Here is a 27875-nt window from a genome sequence, read left to right on the forward strand (position 1 = left end):
TTAATAAAATAACTAAGTACGTCCGAGCGGTTCCATTATCCAGGGTTACCATCTTACACACATTTCAGCTCGAAGCTACAGGAGCTCTCTCAGTGCTGCCTGCGCGGTGAGCTAACGCTAGCTTAGCGTCTTACAGTGACATTTGATAACCAACATAAAAGACTAAATAGGATAGAGGTTGATAGGATTGGCCAACGTGGTTCACACGTGGTTAGCATTGTAAAACATTTAGGGTTAACATTGTAACATGTTGTTAGCATTGTTAAACATTCAATAGCATTGTAGCGTGTTGTTAGCATTATGTAACATTCACGGCTAACATTGTAAAGTGTTGTTAGCATTATGTAACATTCACGGCTAACATTGCAGCCTGTCGTTAGCATTATGTAACATTCACGGCTAACATTGTAGCGTGTCGTTAGCATTATGTAACATTCACGGCTAACATTGTAGCGTGCGGTTAGCATTATGTAACATTCACGGCTAACATTGTAGCGTGTTGTTAGCATTATGTAACATTCACGGCTAACATTGTAGCGTGTGGTTAGCATTATGTAACATTCACGGCTAACATTGTAGCGTGTTGTTAGCATTATGTAACATTCACGGCTAACATTGTAGCGTGTTGTTAGCATTATGTAACATTTACGGCTAACATTAACAGAATTGAAAAGATAACGAGTGTAATTCATAAACCGAGGTGTCACCTCGGTTTATGAATTACACTCGTTACACTCGTGCACCTGTAAACTCATATCTCATATTCATGGACGACTTTATGGCCTCAACATAAACTCTGTCCAGCATTAAAAGCATTATAAAGAAATAAAGGTTGAAGTATGAAGTATTTGATTTAGCTGCCAAATATTTAAACCACAATTATTGTTATGGTTCTTGTTCCAAAGCGTCTGCGGATGAATTGACCCTCTTTGGATAATCGTCAGACGTCCAGAGTTCAGAGTTCACATATTGGTGAACTACGTGTGACAAAGTCCAGCTTGTTGGAGCCTCGTCCTCCTCCGGGCCCTAAAGGACTTGTGAGCGTCTCTTTCTAACCTTTCTTCAGCTCAGGTTGTGATCGTGGACCCGAGTGGAGTGAAGCTCTGGACCCGATGGCGGGCGTAGCGCCGCGGAGCCCCTCGCTAACGCCTGTGTGACGGTGCTTGTTTATTAATGAAGTGGTTTGCTGTGCTGATGATCCGCTTCACGCTGCTGGACGAGGGGGGGGGGGGGGTGATGCTGAAATACACAACAACTGTGAGGCCAGTCAGCACGCAGAAGCAGTAAATCATATGATTGTATTCTGGCTGACCCGGGTCCCTCCCCCAGGAACAATTGTCTTCTTTGACTCAAATGAAGGGCTGAATAAACGCATCCAAGGAACGCTGGAGAGCCGACAACGTTTGATGTGGGACGAAAAATAAAGATCTCTTCTGAACAGGAGGCCGGTGGCAGATCATAATTCAATACGCGGCGGGTGTGGGGGTGGTGGTGGGGGGGGGGGGGGGGGGGGGTTGATTGCATCATGTTTTACTTTGCAAGAGTGAGAGGCAATTAGATTTTGATATATTTGGCTGCACGAGTGAGTGTGAGACAATCAGATTAGCGATCTGTCCGGTTTGTTTGATACGGAACATCGGTCTCCTCGGTGAAACCCAACGCCCCCGTTTGCCGTCCGTGTGGTCTCACCCCCTCCCCCCCCCCCCGCCCCCCCTCCCACCAACCCTCGGGAAGCATCGCCCCAGGAGTTATGGTTGAGGGGTTCGGGCTGGTCTTTCTGCAAAATAGATTTGTCTCGCGGACGGCCCGTGTGTCCTCGAGGAAACCAGCCGGTGTCCCATTTCAGGCTTTTTTTAATACCCCCGAGGGCCCGGCAGGCGCTCCCCTGCTTGTTGTTTTTTGTTGTTGTTGTTTTTGTTCATCATCATCCTCACATCCAGATTAAAACACCATCCATGCCAGATACACTGCCACTGATACCATTGGTTTGTGGCACCACGATGGCTCAATGAACACAGTATATGACGCAAAACCACCAAAGAACCCACTGATCTCCAATTTATAACCCAGGTCACATAGACATACCTTGTTGTTGGGAAAGTTGCTGCGAGCCAGGAAACATGCTAACTCATGACCGAGAGGACCGCTCGTTCTCAGGAATCATATGAGAGCGCCGGGGGCCGGGGCAGTACAGGAGTCCTCTTAAGACTCATACTCATTCTGCCAAGTTATCGAGCCGACTTGTGTTTGGTCCCATCGGGCTCCTTAACAAAAGAACAAAAACGATTTACTCTAACCGTGAGAGTTGAAGATGTACAAGGAGAATTTCACTCCTTCTTTGTTAATTAGCTGTGCAATCTCAGAATTCAATACAGAGTTCACGTTTATGTGTGGCTGGTCTTTAAGGTTGTGTCTGTCTCTCTACATATACAGATCACCAACCAGCAAACCCCAAATATCACTTGTTGTGTTGAAAGCATGTTTTTCTTTAATCGGGCTGAATTATTTGGCTTGTTCCATAAACGTCTGTCCAAGTGCCACGGAAAGCTGACGTCGATCCGCCCACCTCAGACATGCCCGTCGATTTCAGCATAGTGTTGATCATCCATGACGGGTAACTTCATTTGATAAGAAAAGCCCGAGGACATCGGACACCCGGCTCTTCAGCTCCACGGCGTAGCCTTACACCGCTCCACCGCTCACTTTGTTTAAACATTAATGTCGGCCTCACGTTACAGAACCGCCTCGCTCACTTGGTACCAAACTGACAAAAGAGAAATGCCCCCAGAATCTGTTCCATCCGAGGAATAATCTTCCAGCGGCTCTTTACCTCTGAGCCCCCTTCCACTCACTCCTGCTCTGAGGCATCCTGATTCTGATGATTGTTTCCTCTTTAATATCCACTTGACCCCCCCTTGAATCCCCAGTCCCGTCTCCTTGCTTTATGGCTTTTGGAACTTCCTGGATCAGCTGGATATGTTGTCCAAGCAAAGGGCATGTGGCTTCTTTTTTGTTCTTGTTTCTTCTGCATGAAAAGGGTGTTCTGGGAGTTTGTGTCTGCTCTTGGACACGGGGGCCGTTCTGTGTAGATGCATGCGCTGCTGAGCCGATAGTAGTCATGTGCTTTATGACTTGTGGCCTTGGCCTGGGGGTGACACCCTTCCATTCATGTGACCGGTGACAGTGGGCTGTGTTGGCAAACTGTTGGAGCCTCGGGCCCAAGTGGGGAACATTTACTCCTTTCTTTTGCCAGACTGACAGAAATAAACCTTCCGATAAACTCGTCTTCAGGGCCTTTTCCAACTGATCCTAGTGGGGGGGATTGTTACCCTGGAGGGGTCTGAAGAGTCAACGCAGTTCAGCTTTACTGGTTCAGCTCAGGCAGCATCTTTACCGCCATCGTCTTCATCAGCAGCGTCTTCATCGGCAATGTCTTCATAGGCATTGTCTTCATCGCCATCATCTTCATCTGCAGCGTCTTCATTGGCAACGTCTTCATCTGCAACCTCTTCATCATCAGCGTCTTCATAGGCATTGTCTTCATCGCCATCATCTTCATCTGCAGCATCTTCATTGGCAACGTCTTCATCTGCAACGTCTTCATTGGCATTGTCTTCATCGCCATCGTCTTCATCAGCAGCGTCTTCATCGCCATCGTCTTCATCAGCAGCGTCCTCATCGGCAATGTCTTCATAGGCATTGTCTTCATCGCCATCATCTTCATCGGCAACGTCTTCATTGGCAACGTCTTCATCATCAGCGTCTTCATTGGCATTGTCTTCATCATCAGTGTCTTCATTGCCAACGTCTTCATCTGCAACGTCTTCATCTCCATTGTCTTCATCGGCAGCGTCTTCATCTGCAACGTCTTCATCTCCATTGTCTTCATCGGCAGCGTCTTCATCTGCAACGTCTTCATCTGAGACGTCTTCATCAGCATTGTCTTCTTCGCCCTCATCTTCATCTGCTGTGTCTTCATGGACAGCTTCTTGAGAAGCGACATCTTAATCAGCATCGTGTTCCACCCATGAAGAGGAGAAGTGCTATGAACTCTGGGTAATGGCCACTGACACTGGCTTTTTATTTCCTGCAGAAATCCAGTATTGTGTCAAACTCTGTTTCCAGGCCTCCTGGCTGAAGTAAAACACAGACCCTCAGGACACGGCAGCACCAACACAACACACACAACTGCATAAAAACACACTCAGATCGCACATGAAATACAGAACACACAGAAAAGGCGAAATATAGAAAAACACAAAAACAGAGTAAACAAATTTAGAAAGCAAAAAAACCCAAAGAGAGAATTGCTCTTTTAAAACATAAACAAACAAGTTTTATTTAAAGTTTTAAGAGTTTTCTCTGACATTTATTTACATGCAGCGTTTTTCCTTTTTGTTTTTTACATTCGTTGTAAATACAAATGAATAAATATAGTAAAAAAACAGTAAAAATAATTGTTGAATTTGTTTTACCTTGAAAGCCAAACTGCGATACAATTTACAAAGTAAACAAAAAAAACAGTTTAAAGTTAATAAGCTGCACGACGGGACAAACGGGAGATTTTTTACATTGATAAGATGTTTAAAAGTCTTTACAACGACGACGAGGAGCAAACACACAAGAAGCAGACTTTCACCCAGGAGACAGCTGCCCTCTGTCAACATTTACTTATTATGATTGAGGTCCGATGCTTAAATAACAGAAACCACAAAAGCAAAAGGCTGTCAGGTGACATCGGTCCACCTGGGCCGACACACCTTTTTTGCCTGAGTCAATATTGTCGTACGCAAACGAGTCCCGGAGGAAACGTTACGGGAGCCTTGCTGAAGCTTTTCCTCATCTGCCTGTTCCCAATAAAATATCCCAAGTGGAGCCCGGGGGGGTTTACAGAGATCTTTAGTTTCATATCTGAATAAACCTCCTCGAGTGAAACATCAAAGAAGCCGCGGTGAAGTGAACGTCTAAACGTCGGGGTTTCCAGTCACGTCCACGTGGTAAATGTGTCTGAGCGAAGGCGACGCTCAGCCGTCTGACCGACTGTGTGAGACCTCCTACTTCCTCTCTGGTGACTGTTCGTCGCAGTCCGTTAGCATCACGTTGAAAGGTTCGTTGCTCAGTCGAGTGTTTCAAGGGATAAAAGCTCATTTTTAATATTCTGACCCTGTTGGGAACCGTGAGGTGTGATTAGAACATTAACATAGTTTTTATCGTTATTCAGAGCGCCAAGCACCACATACATATCATCAATAGCGCTGTCGGGATCCCGTTGGGGCAATAAATCGTGCAGGAATGGCTAGCTAGCTAACTAGCTAACTATCCAACTGCCCAGTATCTGGCTAGCTATCTTGCTAATCGTGCCATACTTAAATGATACACTAGCTACGGACATTGAGCCCAACAAAGCTGACACTTATCTGCCAGTAATAATGTGTGGATGAAGCAAGTTGTTAATGTTTCAATCATCACAATCTCGCTGTCGCCGTCCAACTGGTGAAAGTAAAGGTCCATTAGCGTCGTTGAATCTCATTTATCTTCTTCATGACATCAACAGTATTTAGGACCAAAACAATCCTGCTTTTTGTATTTTAGTTCTACTAAACTCACTGGAATGAAACAAAGCCCCTGAGACCCCGATTTATCTGGTGAAGGACACCTTCACCCCCACACACGCCGTGCCTGTAGCAGAAGATACATGACCTTCCTTTGGTGAACATGTGGATTGTTGAGGTTACAAGGCGTCTTTGGTTTCATAACTATTATAATAACTAGAGTTCTACTTGTGGGGCAGACAAATAGGTCACACATTTCAAAGTTAGATTTTCAGGCTCAGATCTCGGTTACAGCCGAGATCCCTTCCTGTCTTGGTAGCCAACAGGGTTCTTCTGGTCCCTCTGGTCCCGGTAGTGTCCCTTCTTTAGTTTTTTCGTCAGCGTTTGGATATGTGTGTAATTCTACTGCTTCGTTCTCCTTTTGTTAACAAGGACGTGTTATATTTTACCCTCAACTACACGCGCTTCAGCATTCCCTTTGCCATCAAAATGAAAGGTTATTGAATTATATGCAGGACGTCTGCTGTCAAACACCTTTATTGAATTGCACACGGCACTAAAACACATGACAACAACACAGAGCACATGGGGGATTAAGTGATTACACAACCACAGGGGGAAGGCAGTTGGCTTCTTTCCGAGCCGGCGGTTCTCTTTCAAAAGGCAAATGTTGGCGGGAAAAAGACATTTTCTGTTCTGTTCACGTCGACTCCTCTGCAGGTGAAAACACGCGCTGACTGTCGAATTTCCCTCTTTAATTTGAATAATTCTCTGGCTGGATTCGAGTCGTCAAAAAACGTCTCCCAGCGTCTTTTCCTAACCACTGTTCCTTGACCTGTGTGGAAAAAGGTCACAGGGCCAAGGAAAGGTGGTGAGGAGAGTTCCCGAGGAGTTAGGAAAGTGGACACTGGTCCGAGGATCAAATGTGTTGACACGTTTACGAAGGAGCGTTTGTTGTTGGACAGATTTACAGAAAACCCTCAAATGTTTTCAGCAGGTGAGTTTGTGCGTCATCAGCACGACACAGTGTTTGTGTGTCTGAGGGCGGATGTGACCCGGATGCAGACGGTGTATCTGATGGACAACGTTGAACATTAAATGAATATATCAAATTTAATGGTTTGTAGTTCACACAAACTGATATGGATAGTTAATAAAAACGAGGTAGCATGGAGACCAGTACGGGCTGTGATGGAGGTTTGAAGACCAACGGAAGCGAACATCCCCACGTTTCCATCCGGCGCTGGAAGGTGGAGGCGCTCCGGCTACACGTATGATCAATGCAGCGTCCGTCCTCCTACTTCTCTCCCCAATGGACCACAAGCTGCTGTCTCACCGGTTTCCCTGTGCAGATCAGACAGAAAACCACACTTTTATGTGAATGTGTGACAACTGATGTCTCTTTCACGGGAGTTAGTGCTTCGAGGAAGTTGAATTAGAGGTTTGGTTTCAGCCCATTAGAGCTCTGAGGAGTGGTCTGCGCCGCTCGCCTTGTGAGAAGTGATTGGGAAGGATATTAAATGACAGAATCCATTTAGGCTTCGGTTTACGGTTCATGTCTGTAACGTTTTTACAACACACATAACATTTCTCCTCACAAATGCCCTGTTTACGGGTCAAAGGCAGCTAATGAATACAGGAACTTGTTGTTTCAAACTCTCCTCGGGGAATCCAGCAGGATGATTAATAAACGCATTAATGCAGCAGCGTGCAGCTGAGAGTCCAACAGATACAGGCGTCAGATCCCAAACTGTGCTACGATTTACACGTGTGGTGTTTGATAAAAGCTGAAAGATCAGAGAGTTGCACGGGTGTCTGAGCATGATTGTTGTGGTTTAGAATTACAAGAACAGTCTAGTCGAGAACGTTGTTTGCCACACGAAAACTACCAAGGACCCTTCATGGATCAGTGACGACGTGTTTGCTAAAAATGTGCCTTGGATTTCATTGTGTCTGTTTAAATGAGTTTTTAAGTTTAAAAAGTCTGCCATTCCTCACACACTGTTTGGGTTGGTTTCGGGTCACATCCGGAGCCAAAGACACTTATTTCAGACCAATGGCAAACGTTGGACGTCTCCAAGTCTCCACTTACCAGCAGAAAGGGCCAATTATCCCAAATATAGGCAGATAAAAGTGTTGGATACAGCTTAATTAAAACAAGAATCCATGTCACTCAAATGGGAGTCAATTGTCATTAACAGCAACAAAGAAGAGAACAACGCCGAGTCTTCATAGGGGACTAAAAACATGTTCATTTGGGTGTTAAAGTTAATCATTTTAACATCGAAATCTATGGTCACTTACTGGCTTTTAGACCCCAAGTGGCCATTTGAGGAACTGCAGCCCGACCGACTTTTTGAATGTGCAAAACTTCAAACCTGTCTTTTGACCCTTTAAACCACAACCACACAAATGATGTCAACGTGAAACATAAACTGTGTCACTCACACAAATAATGAGGTCGGTTGGGAAGAATCAAAGGAAACAATAATAAAGGGCTGTTTTCAATAAAAAGGGAAATCACTGATTCCTGTCAACATTCTGCAGAGACCAGTTCGATCCATTGGAGAAAAAGGACAAATCTGTGAGTGAAAAAACATGCGTCATGCGTGTTCTCATGACGGACACACAAAGGGTCATTATGTGCTGCTGCCAGTTTAGTTTTCTGTGTTAATGGTCTCAAGTGTGTGTGCTGAATAGAAAATCCTGTACAAATGTAATTACGGTCCGTGGTGTGTGGAGAGACTCGGATGCTTTATTAAATAACAGATAATAAAAACCCAGACTGCCCCCCCCCCCCCCCCCCCCCCCGTGGATAGGCTCCACGCTGTGGACGCCACAGTCCCTCACAGAGGTATAGACCCCCCCCCCCCCTCCCACACACACACACACACACACACACAGGAAAGGAGAACAGCGATGTGTGCGGATGTTGTTGGAGACGGTTGCGCGCTGCTCCACTGAGCATCTGCGCCTTTAAAGGCTTGTGAGTGCGCACAGCTCCAACTTGTCCACAACTCTGACGCGCCTCGCAGTGCAGCGCAGAGGCACCTTAACCCCGCGGAGAGGCACCGTAACCCCGCGGAGAGGCACCGTAACCCCGCGGAGCGGCACCGTAACCCCGCGGAGAGGCACCGTAACCCCGCGGAGCGGCACCGTAACCCCGCGGAGAGGCACCGTAACCCCGCGGGGAGGCTCACCTTCGCGGCTGGCCCCATGGAATAATGACTATGGAATACCACTGGATCCTGCTGTCTGTGTTTCTGCAGATAACCTTCCATCCAGGTGAGCCACTTGTTGCTGTTTTACGGGTATTTGTGCGCAGACTCGGGTCTGTCTCTGGGTGACCGCGGGTCCCGGTGGCACCGATAATCCAGCTCGCAGGGAGCCGGGTGTCCATCGGCATCCCGCGGCGCTTTCCCACCACTTCTCTTTGTTGCGGTGCAGCGACCCGCAGCCCGTCGGCTCCGTGCGCCATGGCGCGGGGCGCCATTGATAACCGGAGGATGGGAACGACACGCGCGGGGACCTGTGCGCCGCGCTGCGCTCGAGGGCCCGCGGCAGGTGCACGCGCTTTTCCTCAAACCGTCTTTATGGAAATAAAACGTTATCAGCGAGTCCCGATCATGAGGAAGTATGCAAAGCAGACACACGCCGAGCTTTGTTAGAAACACACAACACGTGAGGCTGAATGCGTCTCCTCAGCAGCCGTTCAGAGGAAACAACCTCGTTGCGTGCGAGCAGAGGAGCTTGTCTGTCACGTGATGCCCGTTTGCACGGGCCGATTTCACCGTATCGGACCGTAGAGGCTGTTGTGTGTGACTCGAGTTCACCGGTTGAGAAGCGACCATCACCATCACATCACCATCACATCACCATCACATCACCATCACATCACCATCACATCACCATCACAACACCACACCTCGTTGTGTTCATGTTGTCTCTATTTATTTAAGCGTGGAGTCGCTCAACACAATACGCGTGATGTCTTTGGACCATCAGAGGTTCATTAAAGTACAATTATTGATTGTCAGACGGCTCATTGAGGGCTGACAGAGGTCACTCTTTAGATCCAGAGGATCCCAGCAACCCTTAAGCTGCGGGTAGCAACGGCCCAGAGGGGTTCTAAACAGCAAGGGGGCTGAGGGTCCGTCTTGTCCAGCTGACTTATGTGTTAAACCACAAGGGGCCGGGGCCCTTTCTGGTTAGCCCGCGTTTAATGGCCCTCATACGCATTGTAAACATCCAGGGGCTCAATTGTGCACACTGAGGGCCGCGGCTCGTAGCTGCCATCGGAAATCTCGGGCCAAGCGCGCTGACCCCTCCGTGGCCCCTAGAACCCCTCCGTGGCTCCGTAGTACCGCCTCACGTGTCTCACCGGCTGCCGGCCCCCCGGAGGAAGCTGTCGTCCTGCGGGGTTCGTCTCTTTAGCGGCTTTGATGAAAGCTGTCGCAGTGAGTCTCGTTGCCTGGACAACAGTCCAAAATATCGTGATTCCAGCTGAGGTCACGCAGACGCAGTTGTAGATGAGAAATAAAAATGTTTGTCTTTCTCAAATGATGAAAAATCTCTTTTTTGTCCCAAAACGAATGTGTCAGCTCACTAGATGCTTCAGGCTGAATGTGTTGCACTCTGAGGCTGAGACCTGCTGTGAGTCAAGAAAGCCTCCAAACCAATCCTGTTTGTTTGTTTTGGGGTTTAAAGGAATTCGATCCCGTTGGTTTGATCAGGGACGGTTTGGATTTACTCTTTGCAGGTGTTGACACAGGTAGCGTGACTTTGAGGAGTTCCTCTAAAATGATATCCTGGATTTGTTGTTTGAGTTATCAGCACTTCTGTTCTAACGCACACATCACAAACCGCCTCCTCGGGAGTTTGTCATGTTTCACATGCAGTTGATTTCACTTCACAGGCGACACCAAGCCCACCGTCTCCCCCGCCGGCCCCCACCTCGTCGTCCCGCTCAATGCGCCCTTCGAGCTGCGTTGCCACGGCGACACGGAGACGCAGTGGCAGCGGGAGGACCGGCCGAAGGTGCGGGGCGAGAAGCGGGTGGCGGGGACGTCCACGCTGCGCATCGCCAAGGCTCAGCCCGTCCACATGGGCCGCTACATCTGCCTGGAGGAGAGCACCAAGGAGCGCAGCTCCATCTACGTCTACGTGAAAGGTAGCCCTGGGACTCTCACCTGGACAGGTGTGGCGCGTACTGGCGGAGCGGCCGTGGCCGCAGGCGAGCGTCGCGTGCTCGTCATTCACCGCACGCCGCTCCAGCGCGCGGTAACTCGTCCGTGACGAGAAGCGCACACGCGGCATTGTTACAAGATGTTACAATTTGACTAATAGTCAAACGTGGCTTGTTGCATTTGCATCAGCAGAGAGAGAACAGAAGGGCTGTTTTCAGTAAGACAAAATAGAACAAAATGCACCAAGACCAGGTCCAGTCAGTGAACCACCAGATGGGTTCTAACGTCAGCTTCACACGAACCATGAAGTCTGTCAGTAGTTGAATAAATGAAAAGGACCCACCTGAACGCTCGAGGAGCCTCAAAGTCACCGCGCTGACAAATGGAGCGGACGGTTCTGGGTCATTTCTGAGACGATCGATCTATTCGACCCCCGTTACACACGTTCTTTGTTTTCAGTGAACGCTCGTGCACGTGAAGCTCATTTGAACGCGGTACTGGAATGGCGGTCCACACCACAAATAGCATAAAAGGGGGGGGTCTTCATGAAAAGGGCAGTAGCTTAACTTTAGTGCAAAGAAGGAAGCAAAAGACATTTTTCCAAATGTGCTCTTCACTACCCGTCGTACGAAGCAGGTCATGGAATGAGAAACAGCAGGTTAGTCTCAGTTATCAGAAGAGAGGAAGTCAAAATAATGTATGTTGGCGTTCCATTGCTGAACTTGGCACACGATCACAAACCAAAGCCTCATCGGTTCAGTTTACAACTCTGACGCCTCCGTGTTTTTGGCAGATCCCGACAATCCCTTCAGAAAATCAATGGTGTTCAACATCCTGACTCGAGTGGGCGACAACGCTTCCATCCCTTGCCTGGCAACCGATCCGAGTCTGGACAACCTGCGCCTGGAGGCGTGCTCCGGCGGGGCTCCGGCCTCGGGCCTCCGGTCGTCTCCCAGCCTGGAGCGAGGCATCGTCATCCACAACACGCAGAAGGCCTTCGAGGGCTGCTACGTGTGCACGGGGCGCCTCGGGCGAGAGCGCGTCCAGTCACATCGCTACTACCTGACAGTGAGACCGGGTGAGAGCGCGCACCAGAGCGGGACGGGGTTTGATTGTGTGCAGGAGACCAGGTCCATAATTGCTATTCATTCATTTCTTTTTTAGTCCCTGTTGCTCCTCCTGTGATTGAGATGCAGGCGAACAAAAGAGTGATTCTCACACGGAACGAGAGTCTCTCCATCACCTGCAACACCACCAACGTCAACGCGGAAATCGTGCTGAAGTGGCTCCCTCCTCCCGGCTCGGTGAGACCTTCTTCCCTTCCTTTGCCGTGTGCTGTGCTGTTGGTGGAAGATTCTAGTTAACAAATACTGAGCTTCACAAATCAGATGTTTGACTTAAAGCTACTCTGAGGAGCTTTTAACGGTTTCTAGACCAGTTTAGTCCTGATCCTGTTTAGACCTCCACCAGTAACTGAGAAACCAGAACCTGCTGCAGTAGAATGAGAGGTTCTAAAGGGAGCCTGGTACTCAGAGACCACCACCTTATAATCAACAAAAAATGAATGTTCCTCAGGGTCAACCACAAAAAACAAAAAAGCTTTTTACCCGGAAACTGGTCCCAACTAACTCTCAACTGTCTTTAAATGTCTCGACCCTGAGCGACAATCAAGATAAACACGTGTTGTAATCTACAAAAACCTGGTATCAGTTTCTTTTTAAGAACGAGAGTGGACGGGGTCAAAGTTCTCGCTGTCTAAGCTTCAGGGTCCTGGCTGTGTGTGTTCTATGTGCACTACCGTGGCGCTGTGTGTGATTCCGCGCAGCAGGTTGTGCGCCTGTGTTGTGTGCTTGGCGACGATAGACGAGCAGACGGGGTTAATCTCTAGAGATCTCTGGGCGTTGACAGGGTGCCGTCTGGTATCCACAGCAACCAGCAAAGGTTGACACTGCTTCACGCATCCGGACGGAGGACTTCATTCACGTGCGCAGCGCCACGTTGCACATCGCGGCGGTCGGACCTCAGGACGTTGGGACGTACCGATGCGAAGCCCAGAACGAGAAAGGCGTCAGCTCGCAGTCGGCGAGGCTTGACGTCTACGGTGAGTTTTGGTGACTTTATTCATTTTAGGCGAAACCTTCGGTCTCTTGATGCCGTAAATCTGGAAATGCAACCGATGGATGAGGAGAGTTTGTATCAAACCCGTACAAGTCCCAGGTCCTCCAAGTGATAGAGAGACTTTCCTCAGCGATTTATATATTTTGGGGTCAATCAAATTCCCAGTAAAAGCATAATTTTACATACAGCTGTCAAACCTTTCTTTGGCGAGCGTTGACGTGCGTTGTCGTCCCACTTAGCTTAGCATGCTGCTTCCTACGAGCTCCATCAGCGCCTCGATTAGCTGAATTTACGTTTGGTTGGAATGAACGAGGGGCGGCTTCCTGAATGGACATTTTATTACACACTGAGGTCTCATTCATCTCAAACCTGCTAAAACAACGTTAGCCCGGTTTCTTCCTGCCCGATGCTGCCGAAGAAATAACTTGTCACGGGAAAAAACGATAGAAAAGCTGCTCTGCTTTGGCCGGACAACATCTATATGTTAATTGTCGTTGCTCATAGAGAGGTTTAGTTACCCCATTTCCTGTCTTTATGCTAAGCTAAGCTACCCCGCTGCCAGACATGAGAGTGATACTGAACTTCTCTTCTGACTTTGCATGTATGAACATAACTCCAGCCCTCCATTTACATCTACGCAGCTGTTTGCTTCCTCTTCGATCACTTCACAGCCAAATAGAAATGGACTCAAATCCTCAGATACGTCTGCAAATCCCTGAACAAATATCTACGCTTCCCTCCTTCTTTCAGAGAAAGGATTCATCCATCTAAAACCCACCATCAACGAAACCATCCACGTGCGCTCAGGCGAGAGCTTGCCCCTGAAGGTCGAGCTGGAGGCGTATCCGAGGCCGCGCGCCGTCCGCTGGAGCTTCATGGGCCGCGTGCTGAGGAACACCACGGACCACGTCATCAGCGCCAGCAGCCACCAGTACAGGTGGGACGCACACAAACGCACACTCCCCCCCCCCAACGCCACGATGTTCATTAACCCCAAAGGGTGGAATTTGACGGCTCGGCATCGGGCTGCCGATCAGAGGAGGCGCCGCGTTCACAGCGAGCCGAGAAGCGCGGCCGGAATTTACAGAAACACTCAGGGGGGGGTTTTCTCGTGGAAACGGGAACTGCATATAAACGGGGGGAGAATCCCCCCCCCCACATCCCCCTCGAGCAAATATGGTGACGGAGCACATCGGTCAATAAATAAATACACAATAAACTGACTTTGAAGAGAAACGAACGACCAAAAACGAACCGCCATAAACCAACGGCATGTGATGTGAAATGTATCAGCAGTTTAAGGCCTTTCCATTAAACCTCACAGGGCGGTACATTCAAATACCATGGACCTTCCAGAAGGAAATTATTTCTTTTTTTCAATTTAAAAGCAATAGAACGCACACTAGAACGCACACTAGGGTTAGGTTACCCTAACCCTACCCCCTAACCCTAACCCTACCCCCTAACCCTGATCCTACCCCCTAACCCTAACCCTACCCCCTAACCCTGATCCTCCCCCCTAACCCTAACCCTACCCCCTGACCCATGTATGAACAGAGACAATAATAAAAAGAAGACGGTAACAGGAATGTTAATAATTCAGCAGAAAAAGAAGATAGAAAAGCTTCAACGCGTATCGTTCCTTGCGTAGGTTCAGCAGCGAGCTGAGGCTGGTGCGCCTGAAGACGTCCGAGGGCGGAGTCTACACCTTTCAGGCCTCTAACGGCGACGCCTCCGTGAACCACACCTTCACCATCTTCGTCATCAGTAAGTGGCGTCCGAGGTTCCTTCTCTTCTCCTGGCGTGATGGATCTTCTCGCTGGCCTCAGCCCTGACGCTGTGTGTCTTCTCCAAGGTAAACCTGAGATTGTGTCCCACGAGGGTCCAGTGGACGGGCAGGTGCGCTGCGTCGCCGAGGGTTTCCCCGCCCCGCAGATCACATGGTACTACTGCGAGCAGCCCTACGCCAGGTGAGGCCTCTTTCTGGTGAAGGTTTTTGGGATCATTCCTCAGTGTAAACGACTGGATGAATGGAGTTGAGTTGTGATGATCAGTGAACCGAACTGCAAACCAAAGTAATATCAGGGATTGGACCAATTCGATCAGTCACACAAAGAAAAACGGCTCTGCTTTTATTTTCCTTCTCTGATACGATCTGAGATTCTGTGTCGCTCCTCGTCTCGTCTTCACGCCCCACACAATATATTGGAGGGAAATGATGTCCATCGAATTACACTCACTTCCTCAGGTCTAACCGCTGATCAGAACTGGGGTCTGCTAGCCAGCTTCATATCCATGTTCATGGATTCTTTTGTAAATTGAAATGATAATAAATTAGAAATCCCAATACATTTCTGCAGGGATTAGTCCTAAAACCAGGAAATGAGTCGGCTTTTTTGTTCTTGTGGCTCTCGTTTCTTGGTCAATGTGTTTTTCGTTGGATGTCTGAAGTAAAGTCTGTGCTTTGAGCCAAAGACATTTTGAAGTTTTGATTTAAAACAGGTCAGTGAACGAGTGAACAAAACACGTGTCCTCCTTTAGCTTAGAGGTGGAGATGCAAGGTCATGTGACCGTGGTGGGGTTCCTTTACAGCCTAACATAAGGTCATGTGACCGTCATGTGACAGCCTAACATAAGGTCATGTGACCGTGGTGGGGTTCCTTTACAGCCTAACATAAGGTCATGTGACCGTCATGTGACCGTGGTGGGGTTCCTTTACAGCCTAACATAAGGTCATGTGACCGTCATGTGACATCCTAACATAAGATCATGTGACCGTGGTGGGGTTCCTTTACAGCCTAACATAAGGTCATGTGACCGTGGTGGGGTTCCTTTACAGCCTAACATAAGGTCATGTGACCGTCATGTGACAGCCTAACATAAGGTCATGTGACCGTGGTGGGGTTCCTTTACAGCCTAACATAAGGTCATGTGACCGTCATGTGACCGTGGTGGGGTTCCTTTACAGCCTAACATAAGGTCATGTGACCGTCATGTGACATCCTAACATAAGATCATGTGACCGTGGTGGGGTTCCTTTACAGCCTAACATAAGGTCATGTGACCGTGGTGGGGTTCCTTTACAGCCTTACATAAGGTCATGTGACCGTCATGTGACCGTGGTGGGGTTCCTTTACAGCCTTACATAAGGTCATGTGACCGTCATGTGACCGTGGTGGGGTTCCTTTATGGTTAGATTAATGCTGCATTTTTCCCTTCGCTGATTGTATTCACGCCTTGAAAATCATAAAAGTGAAAGCATGGTTGGTGGTGCAGGAGTAGAGAGGGAGCGCTGGGAACCCCAAGGTTGGCGGTTCGAGCCCCGGCTGCTCCATGTCCCATGTTGAAGTGTCCCCGAGCAAGACATCTAACCCCTAATTGCTCCCTGGGCAAAAATGTAAAACGCCATGGGATAAAAAAGCAATGTAGGTCACTTTGGATCAAAGCGTCAGCTAAATGACCTGTAACGTGATCCTGTTTTGTGGCTTCCTGTCTAGAGATGATAACCCTTCGTCTGCAACAAGTCGCTCTATTATGTCGTATCTCGTAGCAAAGATACGACACTATGCGCGTGTAGACACGTGGCTCCTCCCATTACACATTATGTGCCGTGTCACGCGCTCAGGTTGCAGCTCCAGGGTCCCGAAGGTCACCGCACAGACCCGCCGGGCGACGATGGCGGCGGGGTGTGGGAATTGTTTCCCGGCGCTGACTTGTGATTGGCTGATGACCTTCATGCGGCGCCCAGGGGACTTGTGATTGGCGGACGGGCCCATGACGTCCGCCTGGGACACGAACCCGGCCGTCCATCGCGTGTCAAACACGGAGCGCGGAGAGAGGAGGGGTGACTGGTTGCCGTGGCAACAACCAATCCCAAGCAGCACCGGCTGTGAATCACAAGTGATTATCCAAACTCCATCTAGTAATTCTGTAATCAAATCCACTTAATGCTCATCACAAAGACGCACGCCAACGTGAGGAGAGAGAGCGAGCCGGGACCGGAGAACCACTGCACATTTCATTCACCATCTCAGTGGTTCATGAGCGCGGGAGGAGCCTCCCCGCGATCACTGATGTAGTGCGGCGTGGATGTGCAGTTTATTTGTTTTGGGTAGAAATATTCTTTTGGGGTTAAGTGGGGATCAGATGGTCGGACCCCAAATAATTCAGATTATTAATCCAGACAGGAAGTGGGCAAAATCCTAAAACCAGGGACGGGTTGTGAGGACAGCGACCCCGAGTCTAAGAGAAGGCAAATATTTATTTAGCCAAACGGAGCAAAACACAGGGGAGGCTTTAGGGCGGGGCCACGCCGTGATTGACGGCTCTCTACCGTGTCATGTAGAAGATGGTTTGAAGTCTCAGCAGATGTGTTACCAGGGTCGTGTCCCCCCCCCCCACCCCCGCCGCCAGGTGCTCCCAGCAGGTGAACGCCACCCAGGAGGAGCACAACGTCATGACCGTCACGCTGTTCAGCCCCCTGTTCGGCAAGACGGAGGTGGAGAGCCGCGTGAACGTGAGCCGCGGCCGCTTCAGCACGCTGGAGTGCGTGGCCACGGTGGAGGGCGAGCAGGCCTACACGCTGTTCTCCATCAGCGGTGAGTCCCAGCAGTGCACCAACACGCACGCACACGCACATGCACGCACACACACACACACACACACAGATAGATCGGTTAGCGCCTGTCAGTCTCGTGTTCCGTTGCTGATTTGGTGTAAATTCCTTTGCGTGTCTTCACCTCCAGATGAGAATTAAGAGTCAACAGACACACAAGCGCACACACACACACACACACACACACACACAGAGGTGGAGATCTCAGGCTGCACACATCAGTAAACACTTTGTTAAATAGAAAGCCCGCTTTGTGGGCAGAGAAACAAAGTTATCTCAGCAGCTCTGTAAACCGACTTAATCCTCAACTGAAAATATTTACTAGCCGCGTGGTTTGTGAGGATTAAGCCATCAGGTCGGCCTTCTTTGGGGGGGGGGGGGGGAGTGGAGAGGCCCTTTTTGCATTAGGCGTTTTTCGGGAGCGTGTCCCAAAGGGTCTTTGTGGGCTTCGCCGAGCAGGCGGAGAGAGTGTGGAGCTCAGCGGGGGGGCGGGGGGGGGGTCCGTCCGGGGGGTCTGTGGGAGGCTGGGAGGTGTCACACCATGGAACACACTGACAGGTTTACAGGGGATTAGTTCCTGCAGACGCTGCGTTCTCAGATCTGAAGTGGTGAGAAAGCTTCTTATCGCTAAAGAGCTTGTTACCCCCCCCCCCCCCCCCCCCTCCGCCCCCCCGTACAGAGGAGCAACACAATGAGGCGTCACAAACACACAAAGGAACAGGACAACGGTCGCCAGGCGCAGCTTTAGAAGCAGCAGGAAGACGGTGTAATAATAATAATAACACCGCGCGGAGGATACGGATATTAAAGCATTTCTACCAAAAAGAAATACAGAGTTTACAGACGCAGGAGAGACAGAAAAGCCAAATTATTTTTTACACGTTTTAATTAATTTTTGGGATTAGTTTATTTAGAGTGTATCCGTCCCTGCTGACTGGCTCGATCACATTTCTTGTTATCAGCCTGATTTCCTTTTACTGTTGCGTAATCCAGTTCATTTTCTATCGTCTCGTAAGAAAACATTTCCAAAAATTTTCTCACAATTAGATGATCTCATTTTTATAAATTTCCCTGTTATCAAATTTGTCATTAGATCCACATGTTGTCAAAGCACCTACGATATAAAAACAATATCCAATAAACTGCATTTGCTCTCAACTATTTGGCTGTTTATTATTAAAGGATCCGTATGACGTCCTGATGAAAAAGGTCCCAAATCACCAGATGAATTAAACAGTTTAATCATCCAAAATGTTTTTCTAACGTTCTCGGCTTCACTAAACAAATATGTGATGTTAAGGTCAAGGTCCTGTTATGACACACAGAGGTTCCGTTAAGTTCCTTTACGGTTCCCTCGAGTTCCGTCGCTGATGTTGTTGAAGAGAAGAAGCAGCTCTTTAACGCGCCGCCACACGTGAAGGCCGCCGCGTGTTTCCCCGTCGACGCGCTGGTTTCACTTCCTGGTTGTAGTCCTGCGTGTGTTGCAGAGCGATTCACCTCCAGAACAACAGGTGGAGTCACGTGTTTTGTTGAAGACGACCTAGAGAGTCACGTCTTTGTGTGTGGAAGTCGCTGGTTGCTTTATTTATGTATCATAGACTTTATTGCCCCGTGCATCCACACTGCTGCTCTTCATCAAGGACACATTTGTCCCGTATTTTCCTCCACGACTTTGTCCCCCTCGTTGGTGGAGATCTCCCTCCATGAATCAGAGGCCATCCGGCGTCCTCATAGTCCGCCAATGACGGCTTGTACAAGCGCTCATAACCAGGCGTCGCTCCGCCCCCCTGCAGAGAGAACCGTCGGCCACGATCTGTTCTCCCCGCTGCTCATCGGCTCCGTGTCGGCGGCGGGCCTCCTCGTGCTCGTCCTCGTCCTGCTGCTCTACAAGTACCTGCAGGTGAGTCCGCCGCAAAACGCACAGCGCCGCCCGTCTCCCGGGTCACTCACGGGGGTTTGTGTTGTTTTTTTGTGTTGCTGCCAGAAACCCAAATACCAGATCCAGTGGAAGGTCATCGAGGGCGTGCACGGAAACAACTACATCTACATCGACCCCGCCCAGCTGCTGTACGACCACGAGTGGGAGTTCCCGCGGAACAACCTGCGCTTCGGTGAGCTGCGCTTGTCCGGGCGATCGGGGCGATGGGGGGGGGTTGGGGAGGGGGGGGGGGGGGGCGATGGGTCGGTAATAGAAGCTTCGGCCGGTGGACAAACAGCGGTGTGTGGTCAGCCCCCCCCCTCACTCCCTCACTGCAAACACGCCCTGTTGACACGCTCTGCCTCCAGCAGGATCCTGCGTGTCCGGGTGCCTGCGCACACAAACACCCCCGGGGAGGAATTAACAGTTTTTCCGTGTCTGCCTTGCAGGGAAGACGCTGGGGTCGGGGGCGTTCGGGAAGGTGGTGGAGGCCACGGCGTACGGGCTCTCCGAGGACGACTCGGCGATGACGGTGGCCGTGAAGATGCTCAAAAGTACGAGTCGCTTCAAACGTCCAGAAAAGAGGAGAAGGACGGGGGGGGAAGACACAACGTACATTATCAGCATGAACCTTTCAAATATTACAGCAGCAATTGTGAATCGTTTAAAACCAAAAAGTAAAGATACGATATACAAGCAGGCGGTGAAAACACATCAAATCCAGTCACTGTACAAATATAAACGGTTTGTGTAGAAAGAAACCTGGATATGTGTAAAAGAACGAGGGAAACTTCTTTTATAACTGTTGGCAAATGTTTGTCTGAGGCGTGAACCTGATAGCAGGGAACTACACTCAAAGTCCAGGTCCAGTCCCCTCATATCATATCATATCTATAGATATATATCTAGGTTTATAGATCGATAATGCACAGTTCACACAAATGCTTCCCATCATTTATGTGCCATCCCATCACTGAAAAGGGGCCGACTCACTCTAAAGATTCATCAATCAATGACGTCTGGAACTGGCAGGTGTTTGTAGATATCTTCATTGTTAATAACCTTTATTTAAATGACCCCCCCACACCTCTTACCCGCCTCCGCCCACAGCCAGCGCTCACGCCACGGAGAAAGAGGCGCTGATGTCGGAGCTGAAGGTGCTCAGCTACCTGGGGAACCACATGAACATCGTCAACCTGCTGGGCGCCTGCACAGTCGGAGGTGCGGCGGCCATCTTGTTCCCTGTCGTCTCTAACGGGGGGTTCGAGGGGGGGGGGTCTGGTTTTGGTCGTGAGTCCTGTGGTGTCCCTTCCGTCCGCAGGCCCGACGCTGGTGATCACCGAGTACTGCTGCTTCGGAGACCTCCTCAACTTCCTCCGCAGGAAGCGGGAGTCCTTCGTCTGCTTCAAGCCGGACGGGGACTGCTACTACCGCAACGTGGCGCCGCGCAGCCGCGCAGCCGGGTCAGGTTCTTTTCTTTGTGTTTGGCGGAGCGCCGGTATCTGCCGCCCCCCCGGGAACATGCGTAGGAGGAGGTGACCAGACTGCTCCCTTTTCCTCCTCACAGTGACAGCTTGGGCGGCTACATGACCATGAGGCCTTCTGCTGCGGGCCAGCTGCCGCCGGGCTCGTCCTCCGGGGAGCGGCGCTCGCCGCGCAAAGGCAAGAGACGCGTCCACGCGAGCGCGCGCTCCGGGCCGCGCAGAGAGGGAACAGAAGGGGGAGAAAATGACCCTCGTCCCGTGTTGTTTTTGTCCCCTGCAGGCGTCTCCGACGAAGAAGACGCAGAGAGCGAGATGTTCGACGAGGACGGGCTGTCTCTGAGCACCGAGGACCTCCTCAGCTTCTCGCACCAAGTGGCCAAAGGGATGGAGTTCTTGGCCGCCAAAAACGTGAGCGGCGACCATCACGGACACAGCGGGGGTTTGACGCGTCTTCAGTATTCTTTAAAACGGAAATTAAAAGCAACACTGTTATAAAGGAGCCCAAACGCAACGGCAGCTTTGTTGCCATGGAGACGCACGTCCACGAGAACGCCGAGCGGGCCGTGATCTCACATGCGAGATGTGAGCATTTTCACGTCCTTCTAGCTCCCAGGGTTCTGAAGACGGACCGCAAACTGTCCTTCTGTCCTTACCCTTCACAATAAAAGACAATGTGTAATTCACTGTGAGCGTTTCCACGACTCCATTGAACATCTGACATTAGTCCACGCTGTTGATGCTCCGCCTGCATGGACAGCCTTTCCTTATTACGTTTGGTTTCTGGGCGACGCTCCGACGTGAGCCGTGACGAAGCGCGGGTCTCGTTTCTACGGCCGGTAAACGGATCTGAGCGGTGGATTATTTAGTCCCGTCGGTGACGCTGCGTCTGTCTGTCAGTGCATCCACAGAGATCTGGCTGCCAGGAACATCCTCCTGACTCAAGGACGAGTGGCAAAGATCTGCGACTTCGGCTTGGCCCGAGACATCAACACGGACTGCAACTACGTCGTCAAGGGCAACGTGAGTCTGCGCCGCGGACGTGTCCCCACGTGGACGGCCTTTAACCCGCTGCCTGATCTGCAAGAGCAACGAAGCAGTAAACTGCTTTTGACCCACGGCGCTCGCGGTGTAAGCGAAGGCCGTCCTTCACACACTGGGAAGCTGCTTCCAGCTGTACAGAAAACTACAGGCAACACAGAATTACCCGTGGATCAATTTAGAGATTTAAGCGCTCGCATTCTTCTTAGTTTTTTTCCATAGTTTTCTTTCAGGCGTTGTTTCTTCACACATCTTTTAGGGTCATTTGCACATTCTAGCACTGACAACATGGGAGATTTGTTTATTTCTCTTGGTATTTTCTGACCTATGAAGTTACAAAGAAACAAAGTTTTGACTAGTTTGTCGATGGAATGGAAGGAAATACGAGGCTGGTTACAGGAAACAGCAGGACGGCCGTCCTCTGGTACCTGCACATTATCCCCCCGAAACCAGCCGATTGCATTCCTCAGAATAACACCAACCACCGGTAACGTTGATAAGGTTGCTCCATCCATCCATCCATCTTCAAACCGCTTGTCCATCATAGCGGGGGGGGGGAGGGGGAAGCACAGACTCTTTGGATGGCGTTACGGCGGAGGCTCGTTGTTCCAGGTGTGCGCTTCTTGTGTTGCTGCTCCACAAACGGCGTTTATCTCAAAACGCTCCAAAGATGCGTTTCTCCCGCCGCAGGCTCGTCTGCCCGTCAAGTGGATGTCTCCAGAGAGCATCTTTGAGTGCGTGTACACGTTCGAGAGCGACGTGTGGTCCTACGGCATCTTGCTTTGGGAAATCTTCTCTCTCGGTGAGTCCATCCAACCGGCAATAGAGTGTTGGTTTGATTCGGCGCCGCTCGACGTGACCTCTTGTAACCGCAGGGAGCAGTCCGTATCCCGGCATGCCCGTGGACGCCAAGTTCTACAAGCTGATCAAAGAAGGGTACCGGATGGACGCGCCGGAGTTTGCACCCGCAGAAATGTGAGTATAGTCGCTTTGTGGTGTAAGAAGACCTCAGGAGAGGTGGTGTTAAGGGCAGGTGGAGGTGAGACGGTGACGCAACAGACTGTGAAACACACACACGGACATTAATGTGAAAACATCTTGATTCATTCAGGTTCGTCCCAGAAACTACAATTCCCAGATAACACATGAACACATCACGATAACGTTGTAATCCCTCATTTTCACTGAGCAGAGCCTGAACGCATCATGATGTAACGGAGCTGGCTCGTCAGCCGTTAGCGGTGCGGCTAACGATGCTAGCTCTGCTCCTGATGTTCTAACCACTGGTTGCTCACGTTGTGTCAGAGTTCAGACACCAGGAATCACGAATACGACGTCGTTAATCTGAGGTCCGGAGAACCGATGAAAACGTGTGCGTTTCCACGCCGCAGGTATCGGGTCATGAGGTCCTGCTGGGAGGCCGACCCCTTCAACAGGCCGCCCTTCAGGAAGGTCGTGGAGGGGATCGAACAGCAGCTGACCGACTCCACCAAGCACGTAAGGTTGAGCGCCACTTTTCTTCTCCCCCCCGAGCAGAGCGCCGTCCATCCCGGCTGCTCTACCTGGACATCAGTTTATATATTACATACATATATATATGTGTGACGTCCGTGCACGTGGGTGTTTGTGACGACCTTAATTCATTAAGCCGCCTGACGGTCCTCCGTGTCAGTGCCAGCTTAATCTCTATCTGTGGTCCGAGTTTAGCTCCACGTCGGCCATTTGTTACGGTTCATCTCTATTTTAGGAGGTTTGAAAAGCAACAAAGACTAATGAAACAAAACCGAATACAAGAAAAGACACAAAGACTTTTGTTCCAATGCCTCCAAAAACAAGAAGAACACCGAGTGTCACTCTGTGGATTTAACACAGATTCCTCAACACGGCACGAAACAACGACTGTTAGTGAAAACACTCAGTCAGAGTCAGTGAACATATAATCTACAGTATTTAAGTCATTTCCTCCGGTTAGAGTAAATATCGTGATCGAGTTAAAACGACACCAAGTGTCACTCAAATGATGCACAATGAAAAACATATTGACTCTTCTGTATTTACTGTAATTCGGACGCAACACCTTTTTCTATTGACTCTGATTAACTCTTTAACAAAACAAAACTCGTAAAATAATAAAACTGACAATGTTCGCAAAGGCAAAAAAACTATTCTATTCATCTTAACAATTCATTAAAGAGAAAAACGAGTTTAGTTTGTATACAATGTTTTTAAATGTTTAAGATAGACTGAATGCTACAATTAAACCTTCAAAAAAAGGAAAACAACATGGGTCTTAACACGATATATTCAGAATAATAAATTGTAATAATTCTCTACGAACTGAAACGTGGTTTTAAGGAGCATTTTTTAGAATACACACATCAGAGTATAATTCAAGCCATTTTCATCATAGAAATGTACTTTTCATACAGTGTGAAAAACCCTGAAACTCTAAAAGAACGTTGTCAATAACCTGAGCAGCAATAACTACAGGAAATGCAGAAAAGTGATGCTAGCAAAACATTATCCAACTAAACAGCCAAAGTTCAGAGTTCACAGCCCTGAAAAATGTAACATCTAAGTCCTCATGCTAAGCTAACTGCCATCTGGCTCCAGTCTGAATGCTCCGCCAAGCTAAGCTAAGCTAATCTAACTGCCACCTGGCTCCAGTCTGAATGCTAAGCTAAGCTAAAATAAGCTAACTGCCACCGGGCTCCAGTCTGAATGCTCTGCTAAGCTAAGATAAGCTAATCTAACTGCTACCTGGCTCCAGTCTGAATGCTCTGCTAAGCTAAGCTAAATTAATCTAACTGCCACCTGGCTCAAGTCTGAATGCTCTGCTAAGCTAAGCTAAGATAAGCTAACTGCCACCTGGCTCAAGTCTGAATGCTCTGCTAAGCTAAGCTAAGCTAACTGCCACCTGGCTCCAGTATGAATGCTCTGCTAAACTAAGCTAAGCTAATCTCGATGAGTAAAGGGTGTGACGGTGTATGGAGCTCTATCTAACTACCAGGTTACTGGGAAGTGAAAGAATCTAAAATGACTTTTAAAATGACGCTCTCTCTTCCTTCCCTTCAGATTTATCTGAACATCAGCTGCAGGCTCCCCGCCGGGGAGGCGGAGCCCAGTTCTCAGATCGCCGCTCCTCACCGCGCCGACTCGGCCGGGAGCCGCGGCTCTCCGCCCCCGACCCGGCCCTTGCTGGTCCAGCACGAGGTCTTCCTGGAGGGGACGGCCCTCAGAGCCCAACGGGTGTGAGGACCCGACCGCGGCCGGCCCATAAAGTGCCTGTAATGCCACAGACCAATAACCCCCCCCCCCACGACCCCCCACCACAGACGACCGGACACAGACAATCAGCACCAGAAGCATCGGAGGACCGGTGACTATCGGCACAGACACAGGGAGGACCGTTGGACTCATGCTTTCTTTAGAGAGCTGCTGAGACACCTGGAGACGGTGGAGGGACCCCCCCCCCATGCCTAATCGTTTCATAAAGGTCATTCTATTTCTTTCCACCCTCTTTTTCTTGTTTTTACATTTTTGGATCCTTTGTTGTTTCCCTGGTATTTACGTAGCATTTTCCTTTCTCTTTTTTCTATTATTCTCGTTGTCCGTCGTTGGAGGAACTTGGACTTCACGTCTCCTCACACATTTCACGCAGCTTATCCTTTTTTTCTTTTAACTCTTCTCAATATTATTTCCGACTGTTCGGACCGACTGTTGATATGAAGAGGACACTATTTTTTTCGGTGGCCAATTTGAGTGCAGGTACGGAGACACTGGCGTTTGCGCTAATACGCTTCAAGTGGATCAGGAGAATACATCTATTTTTTTTGCTACCTAGGATGGTCCGACGAGCAATCCCACGCCGTCGTCTCCAGAGATACGGAACAGACGCGGCACGCTAGCTCTTCATTGCATGTGCTCGTCGACTGCATACGTGCGCATGTCGGTAGGCGATGGCGCCGCTGCGCGATTGGACGGGAGGCGGAGGCGATGGCGCCTGAGACTCCGGCTCTCGGCTCTGTTACGTCAGAATGCAGCTGCTGGTCTTTTTCACAGCTGGACTGCTGAGGTCTGTTGTGGAAGGTGTAAATAGCTGTTCACGGTTTGTGTGGTTTATGGGGTTTGTTTACGAGCATGAGGCAGGTACTGACATTTCTCATGTGTGTGTTCACCTTCTTCCTCTTCATTAAGGACTCGTCCGTCCTCTGTTGTATCGTATGGACAAAGTCGAGGGCGATGCCTATTAAGCCGACGGCAATATTCCTAGAGTCGACTGGACAGGATGCCGTCTCCCTCCCAATTCGTTGAACACCGACTTCTGGCCCTCAAGGTCTGGTACCGTCGCACCAGAGAATAAAGAGCTAGATTCTCCTCGGAGGTCAAACCGCCGTTTGTGTCCCATGTAAAAGTAGACGTTTACCTTCTGGTCATGTCGACCGTCGCTCACTGGTCTCGTTTGTCACTCGCGACCTTTTGCTGGACTGAACTTGGTGGTTTTGTGGCATGAATTTCCCGTGAAGACAGAGGTTTGTTTTTTAGACAACTGGAAACCCACAAACTGTGGACGTTGTTGTCATGATGTCACTCGTCAGTTTGTTGACTGCGGTTATGAAGCCTTGATTTTGGCATTTTGGTCGTCGACGTCTTGTTTTTTTGTTACAGGACGGGATGACCATATATGGACTGAAGAGGACGTAGAGACGCTGTATACGTCTTTAGTTGTAGTTTTCATTGTAATGTCACTCTACAATGATTTCATAGAGCGTCCCCTGCCCTGTCAATCAGCCTGTAGCCCCGCCCTAATGCATCCCCTGCTTTACGGATTATTATAGACCCGTCAATCAGCCTGTAGCCCCGCCCTAAAGCATCCCCTGCCGCTAGAGGTGGACATAGAGTGTCGTCGTTTAACGCCGTGGTCCTCTGAACTTTCTGTGTCTGACGAGGTGGGAGGAGAACACGTTGTCTTCAGAGTTCTGTCGCTCAGCTTCCATCCGTCGGCCATCTCATTGTTCTCCTAGTAGCTGGTCTCCCAGCAGCCCTTCCAGATGTTTCCTCCAACAGATGTGGGACTTTTCACAACCATCTCAGCCAGTAGTCTGCACCAGTCCCCCACTATTATGACCCCGCCCTCCCCAGTGGTGGACGTAGTTGTAAAGAGCACCAGGAAAGTGTCCTGTTTGAGTGTGTGAACACGTGTGTGTGTGTGTGTGTGTGTGTGTGTGTGTGTGTGTGTGCGTGTCTGTGAATTATCAGAAATACTGTCAAGAGGTGCCACTGCTGAAGATTCATACACTTAGTTAGGTCAATAAAAAATAACGCACTGCTCTGTCTTTCTTGTAAATATGAATGTACGTTTTATTGTGAAGAAGTGACGCTTTTGAAGATGTTTATCTCAATGAAGACGTGGTACATTGATTCAGAGTTTTAATATGCTGTATTTTCTTAATGTGTGCACAGATTTCCAACTGTTGGTTAAACTGGTGAAAAAAAAAGAATAGGAAAGAAAAAGCAGCTTATGTGTCAGTCACCATGGTAACTTAACCCCGAGAGATCCACTTTGGATAGTTTTTTTGGCTGATTCACCACTTCAGTGATGCCAGGCCGCCTCGTCCAACCAGACCGGCGGCCTCATGTGATCATCAATATCACGGCGCCAACGCAAAAAACTACATTTCCAATCTCCATTAAGACGTTTCCCTGCATTCTGCTACATATTTATTAAACCTGAGGCTCTGGTGTTATTCTGTAATTTTGATGTTGTTGTCAATGTAAATAAAATTGTGTATATTGAATTCCCAATGAAACTTGTTTACTTATTTTTGAAACATTTTTAGATCCTTTTTTACGTTTTTTAAAATCGTTTTCCCACAAGTCCTTGGAAAGCAATTGACCAATTTTCAAGTGGTGGAAAAAGGGAGAACGGGTCAAATGTGCTGGAAAATTATTTAAAAATTATAT

General features: G+C 49.2%; 1 protein-coding gene and 1 long non-coding RNA gene across 4 annotated transcripts in view; one reads left to right on the top strand and one right to left on the bottom strand.

Annotated features, from left to right (window-relative positions):
- The window catches only part of LOC144411508 (uncharacterized), a 116175-nt gene that overhangs the window by 2268 nt on the left and 86032 nt on the right, over positions 1 to 27875 (bottom strand). The gene's annotated exons all lie outside the window — the stretch shown is intronic.
- kita (KIT proto-oncogene, receptor tyrosine kinase a) lies at positions 8429 to 27716 on the top strand. Of its 3 annotated transcripts, none has more exons than XM_078108834.1 (21): positions 8429 to 8837; positions 10468 to 10722; positions 11532 to 11816; positions 11903 to 12042; positions 12647 to 12839; positions 13607 to 13793; positions 14508 to 14623; positions 14712 to 14826; positions 17270 to 17454; positions 19265 to 19371; positions 19456 to 19582; positions 19839 to 19943; positions 20500 to 20610; positions 20711 to 20852; positions 20957 to 21051; positions 21154 to 21281; positions 21771 to 21893; positions 22602 to 22713; positions 22787 to 22886; positions 23303 to 23408; positions 24987 to 27716. In XM_078108834.1, exons 1-21 carry the CDS (start codon positions 8777 to 8779, stop codon positions 25164 to 25166), a joined length of 2973 nt encoding a protein of 990 aa, XP_077964960.1. In that variant the 5' UTR covers positions 8429 to 8776; the 3' UTR covers positions 25167 to 27716. The 3 variants fall into 3 exon arrangements, with proteins under 3 accessions (XP_077964960.1, XP_077964962.1, XP_077964963.1); XM_078108836.1 differs by having other exon boundaries at positions 12668 to 12839; XM_078108837.1 differs by lacking the exons at positions 23303 to 23408; positions 24987 to 27716 and having other exon boundaries at positions 22787 to 22890.

Source organism: Gasterosteus aculeatus, chromosome 8 (genome assembly GCF_964276395.1).
Source record: "Gasterosteus aculeatus chromosome 8, fGasAcu3.hap1.1, whole genome shotgun sequence".
NCBI lineage: Eukaryota > Metazoa > Chordata > Actinopteri > Perciformes > Gasterosteidae > Gasterosteus > Gasterosteus aculeatus.

What these genes read in the sequence shown, in the direction of transcription:
- kita (XM_078108834.1), top strand. Translation starts at nt 8,777, where the DNA reads ATGACTATGGAATACCACTGGATCCTGCTGTCTGTGTTTCTGCAGATA. An exon ending in CACGCTGTTCTCCATCAGCG is followed by an intron (nt 17,455 to 19,264) that starts GTGAGTCCCAGC and finishes GCCCCCCTGCAG; the next exon opens with AGAGAACCGTCGGCCACGAT. An exon ending in TTGGGAAATCTTCTCTCTCG is followed by an intron (nt 22,714 to 22,786) that starts GTGAGTCCATCC and finishes TTGTAACCGCAG; the next exon opens with GGAGCAGTCCGTATCCCGGC.